Source organism: Drosophila kikkawai, chromosome 3L (genome assembly GCF_030179895.1).
Source record: "Drosophila kikkawai strain 14028-0561.14 chromosome 3L, DkikHiC1v2, whole genome shotgun sequence".
NCBI lineage: Eukaryota > Metazoa > Arthropoda > Insecta > Diptera > Drosophilidae > Drosophila > Drosophila kikkawai.
Window position 1 is genome coordinate 36,160,553 of NC_091730.1, and position 6,000 is coordinate 36,166,552.

The following is a 6,000-nucleotide window of genomic DNA, read 5'->3' on the forward strand; positions in this document are numbered from 1 at the left end:
CCTGGTACTAAGGAGGGAGCAGACAACAGCAAATCGAGGGCGTGGACCAAAACGGAGCCCAGCTCTAATTGGAGGGGGCCAGGGTGGCCTCACCAGTTTTACCTACCTACAAGGACAGCTCTTGCCAGACACACCTGCAAACGGATCTTAATAACTTTCAAGCATGGTGTCTTGCTATTTTATTACATCTCAATAGCTCCAAATGCTGATGACAATTTTACGTGGCACTCCCCAGTTTGCCACTTATACGCTTAATGATTGCGCTCTGGAAAGAATAACTTGTTGACGATTTGAGTGTTCCCTTAGACCCTAAACTTTCGATCTCTGAACATATTTCGTGCATGGTTAATAAAGCCAGAGGCATGCTCGGTTTTATTAAGAGGTGGTTGAAGGAAGCCGATTCCCCTTATATAACGAAGACCCTTTTTACTTCGTTAGTACGCCCAATATTGGAGTATGGTTCATGCGTCTGAATTCCTTAATTCGGAGTCCATATTAACGTTATTGAATCTGTACAAAATAACTTTTCACTTTTCGACCTCCGTGGCCTATCCTGGGATGCTTATGAGAGACTACCGTCCTATTCTAGTAGATTTCTATTAATTAATGTACACTCCCTAGCTAACCGGAGAACGATGCATGGTGTCGTATTTCTTAAAAATGTAATAAACGGTGATGTTAAGAGCCCCTATCTTTTAGGGCAGCTCAATTTCCACGTTCCTCGACTAACATCTAGAACCCATGTAAGTTTAAAATAAACACAAACACTACTGCCGATTTCAAAAATTCTTTCACCAATGGATAACTACATTCCCTCTGAGTAACGTAGGTTAAATTTTAGCGCTAGAAAAGATTAGAAAGCCAGTAAAATTTAACTAACGTAATCCAAGGCACCTTAAGTAGTTATCAAAAAATCTAAAAGAACTAAAACGTAATTAAAGTATGCCTCAATGCATTTTCTTCAAAGCAATCAATTTAAAATATTCATTTTCGCACAAATATATGAGCACACCTGAGTTATCTATCCCGACATCGAAAAGCTTACTGAAACAAATATAGTTTGGCTGTACAAGGGAGATGTTCCTCCGAAAAACGACTTAGTGAGAATAATAAAATTATTATTAGGTAATTTTAAATGTAACAGATCTGTCAACAGTGTTCAATATCTTAGATATACTGCACTACCCACAAGCTTTTTAAATTCTCTCAATCCTGCCGGGCTACCAGCCTACTAACTGAAATTAAGATGACAGTATTTTCATTATGCTATTGAAAAATGACTAGACTATATAGCAACGATAATCACTGGGGCCGTGGCGGACGCTTCTTTCACATTCCGTGAGTTCTAACGATTCCAACATGTTTGCCTATATCCTTTAAAAGGTAACAATTTCCTGTGAAGATTTAATTTCCCCTTCGATAAATAAATCAAAGGAACAAACAACACTGCCTAAAAACAGCTGACTAGCACACGCAATTTAAGGGGTTACATACAGTTGTACCGATCAAAAAAAAATCAATTTTGTCGATTTTTGACATCATAAAAAATATTTATTAAAAATGTTTTGCCGACGTTGTTTAGTACATGTTTCTGGGTACTTTATAAAATTTGTTCATAAAAAAATATTATATATTAAAAAAGATATGGTTGAATTCCAAGATCGTCTTTTTTTCGATGGTGACTTGCGGTGGACATCATATCCCGAAAACGGTTCATCCGAAATCAAAAATTACAAAAAATTTCGTTAGTATATTGTATTGCCTAGTCCTCTAGACCATGGATTTGTAAAAATTTTGATTTAAAAAAAAATGGCGACGGTTTTAACAAAAAATTTACTTTTTCAAGGTATAAGATTTTCGATTTTTATGCTCTAAAAAAAAAAAGTTTTCAAATAAAATTAAAAATTCTTCGTTAGAGGACTAGCTATTGTTATAATAAATAAGTGGTCAAAATTTGGTGTTGATCGGATTAATAGTTTTTTAGTAATCGTGTCCACCGCAAAGGTAACTTCGAAAAAAAACGATTCTGAGATAATCGCGTTTAAAGTTTCAAGTTTGTTCCGGCCGACGTGCAGGTCGTGCGCTATAAATAGCTACAACTTCGGTTCTAAAGCTCCGATCGTTATGAATTTTTGTGAGAGTATTCTCAACAGTATATACTTGAAGAATATGCATCACAACTGTATATAACCCCTTAAATTTCCACCATGCATGCTTGGGATGAAATGCCTTTATTTTGGCCAAAACCTAAAAAATTCGTGTTAATATATCAATATTGTTATAATTATTTTAAGCTAAGAAATGTCCCCAGACATCAAAAATATTTAATTGGTATTTTATTGTGCAGCCCTTGTCTTCCACCAGTCCTTGAAAGTCAACTGTTCTTGCCACGTAGTACGTGCAAGCTTGCTGATTAGACAAGTTTCTTAACTTTGACGTTCTCGTATTTTTAAACAGTTTGACCAATTAAAATACCTTAAAATGGAAAATGTTTCACATGGTATGTAGAAAATATCTGTATAAGAGTTTAATTATATGTGCTTTTGTTTTGTCATGTTTTTAATGAAATACATAAACACTAGTTTGGTTGATTCTAACCTTAAAATATTTGTGTTTCGTGGAGCATATCTAGCAAGATACAACAGGATTCAAATAACAACTTATGTGGTAGTATGTGTTATTATGTGTATATTCAGATAGCATTTAAATAATTTGCGGGAATTTGCGGGGTGGTTAGATATTTCAACAGATTCGAGCAAGGTTGCAATTCGTCGAGGTGACTTACTGGAAGTTTGGCTGGATAATATTAGCAATGTCATCGCTACTTTTGACTGTGTTTGCGTCGAAGTAATTCCAAATGATTTTCCGGAAAACGATTTGGAGATGATTAAAAACAAAATAAAAACTTTATGGTTCAAATAAAAAGACTGCTGAACAAAGCACACAGAAATATTCGATGCTTAGAGGAAAACGCATCTGAGGCTCGCAAAAAATTTTACAAGCGCGATAGGATTTTGCATGCGAGGAAAAATAGCCGAGTGAACAATTTAACTGACGTATTTCACCGAGCTTTGGATTCTTCTGATCCTTACTTATCAAGCATCGCTCAAAAAAAGAGTTCAAAATCCCACTCATTGCCAAGTGAAGTTATTGTACTTTTAGCTTCTCCAAAACCAGAAGATGCAGCCCAAGTATATAGTGTTGAACACGACCTTGCAAGTATATATTTAGATTTATTTAGAAAAGAACGTTTATATTAATACAAGTTTATCTACTTATTTTTAAGTTTTCGTTTATTAAGGTATGTTATATGCAAAAATATTAAAATAAAAAAAAAAATTTCTAACAATTGTGGATAAAAAAATGAAGAAAAAATAGAACAAAATTAATATGAATTTTATATGAATATACTGCAGTTCTATTATGTGGCAGTATAAAAAAAACCGAAATTCACAAATAATATAAGCAGCAAATTCTCTAAGTTTCAACTCTCTAGCTTTAAAATTACGGTTGTGGCCAAAATAAAGGCATTTCATCCCAATGTGCCATATAAGTAAAATAACGCTTATAAGTTTATTTAATTAAAAATTTCTATTAGGAGGCAGCATTAAAATCAAGAGCAGGATGAGATTTTCACCTTATTTATGGAAAAAATTATGATAAAGAGTGAAAGAGTGAATTGGCACGGGCAAAACATCCGCATGAGTTTTCCAATACTTCTTATCGAACATTTCCAGTACTGCGCCGAAAACATGATTGAAATTTCAATTAATTCAAATTAAGATCTACGGCCAAGAACACTTGTACCTTTAATTTTATGTAATGAACTAGTAGCCCATTAACGAATTTAGGTTGGACGCTAGAGCGGGCCAAAGTCTAATTAGCTCCCTATTAACAAAACACACATACAAAACAAACGCGTTTGTCTATGCCGGCCAGCTGATATTCCTTTGAAACAAAAGGGACCAAGGGGAAATTTAATATAAGTCCCTAAATCAACAAGGGAAATTCGCTTATGTTAAAGGGAAATCCGCAAATGTTATCAAATTCACTTCCGAGTGGAAACTAGAACAGGCCTGATAATTACTTTTTCGAAAGCTAGTAAACATTTATGTAAAGATAAAATGATTTACTAATCTTTAAATTTTATATTTACCATCATTATGATATTAAGCAATATGTAGCTATTTTTATATATTATTGAAGTTACATCAAAGACCATGTAAAAAAATTGTTCTAGCATTGATGGGACAGCGTCGGAATATATTTCCGCGTTTTTTCCATTTATATTTTGGGTATGCGTAGAAACATCATTGGAATGCGGTTCCAAATTCAATCGAATTGCATTTAATGTTAGCTCATACTGCGAACGCCCTAATAGGCTAAGCGTGGACACAAAATACGCCAGCATTAAAGCTATTGGGCTTAAATAAGAATCCAAATGCAATTTTACATTCAATGCAACAATTTTTCCATTCTTATTTTCATCATAAAGGCTAAGTAAAACTTCCATCCCCATAACTCTAATTAAATAATAAATTATTAATAATATTATTTCTAACAAGAATGCCTCTCACACACTTACCTTGTCCATATTGAGTTAATATGAATAGATTCTTGTAAAATGGGTAATTGATAGGCACATATAAATATTATATGAAAAAAGAGTGCCACAACCATAAAAATTAAAGGATAATACATCCCCCTAAGGAACAACAAATATAAAATAAAAATTTAAATTACTCTAACTTATGTGCATATATTACCGGTGGACTTGACGATAAAGTGCCCAATATGTACCAGCTATGATAAACATTAGAAAATATAAGCTTCCTGGTAGTGATGGTCTTAAAGTTGCAGCAAAGTAAAGTACAATAAGAGTAAAAATAGGAGCTGTTGGATATAAAAATTGACCTGAATTAGAAAGTTTGTGTTAAATTGTATTTAAAACCTTACATGTTCTTAGCACGGATCGAATATATACAATAATCAACATGCGGTTCATCTCAGTTACCTTTAAAGTACCAGTTTGTTCCTGACTTTCTTTTATGATGCCATTATCCCATACATTTTGCTTTTTCTGTTTTTTATTGAAAATTTTAAAAAAAATTAATGAGACAAGTGTTACTAGAAATACAATGATATCTGGAAGAATCCAGTGCGCAATTGAACCAAGGCTAAAAAAAATTAGTTAGTTTTAATTACATGCATACATTTACATTACCTTAGTCCTTTAAAGTATAGAAAACCAATTTGACGAAAAATAATATCAGTCGATGTTTTAGCGCTTGTCTCAAAAAAAAAAAAATTGGTCAAGTTAATTAAAACATGCCCAATAAGATTAGTTATACTTAAAATACAAAGAACTATAATAAATATATTTAAAAGAGCAAGCTGCTCATGACTCTGTTTTTTTAGAACCCAAGGTGAAATAAAAAACATTAAAAGGTATAAAAAAGATATTCCAACCGGTCGCACAAGTGACACTAAATAATGAAAATATTTGTTAAAAATTTTGGAAAAAGTAAGGAGCTTACCAATAATTAATGTCATTGGTACTATAAAACGTATTAATGTATATAGCACAGGTCTGGGCATTTTCAAAAAGAAAAATTTCACTTCTTGTTTTAAATTATCTTTGATATTATCTGTATGACATTTAACCAAAAAGTGACTAGACTGTGACACTGTTGTTAAGGCGAGTAATTTAAATTATTTTACTTTCCTATTGATTTTCCAATGAACAGTATTGCAGCTACTTATAAAATATGAAGATAAATTTAACAAGAAACGAAGCTGATTTCAGAACCGTGACAGGATGTTATCTTTTTTATTGAACACGTTGAACACCCGTTCAACGGCCGGGTGAATGTTCAGTCGCTGCAATATACATAATCATAACATTACATAATCTGTAATTTGTCAGTCGCAGCAATCTCATATGCAGCCAAAATAAAGTATAGATTCAAGTGCTGGGTGCGACACAAACAAGGCAATTAG

General features: G+C 32.9%; 1 protein-coding gene across 2 annotated transcripts in view; it reads right to left on the bottom strand.

Annotated features, from left to right (window-relative positions):
• Positions 1–5,683, bottom strand: part of LOC108073243 (piezo-type mechanosensitive ion channel component-like) — a 186,104-nt gene extending 180,421 nt beyond the window's left edge. For both annotated transcript variants that reach the window (XM_041776315.2, XM_070284922.1), the window contains exons 1-6: positions 5,538–5,683; positions 5,225–5,486; positions 4,957–5,177; positions 4,767–4,893; positions 4,586–4,705; positions 4,157–4,523 (exon numbers count right to left, since the gene is read on the bottom strand). In XM_041776315.2, coding sequence (XP_041632249.2) covers positions 4,157–4,523; positions 4,586–4,705; positions 4,767–4,893; positions 4,957–5,177; positions 5,225–5,486; positions 5,538–5,598 — 1,158 coding nt within the window. In that variant the 5' untranslated portion in view covers positions 5,599–5,683. The remainder of the gene's footprint in view (positions 1–4,156; positions 4,524–4,585; positions 4,706–4,766; positions 4,894–4,956; positions 5,178–5,224; positions 5,487–5,537) is intronic.
• Between the last annotated feature and the right edge of the window lie 317 nt (positions 5,684–6,000).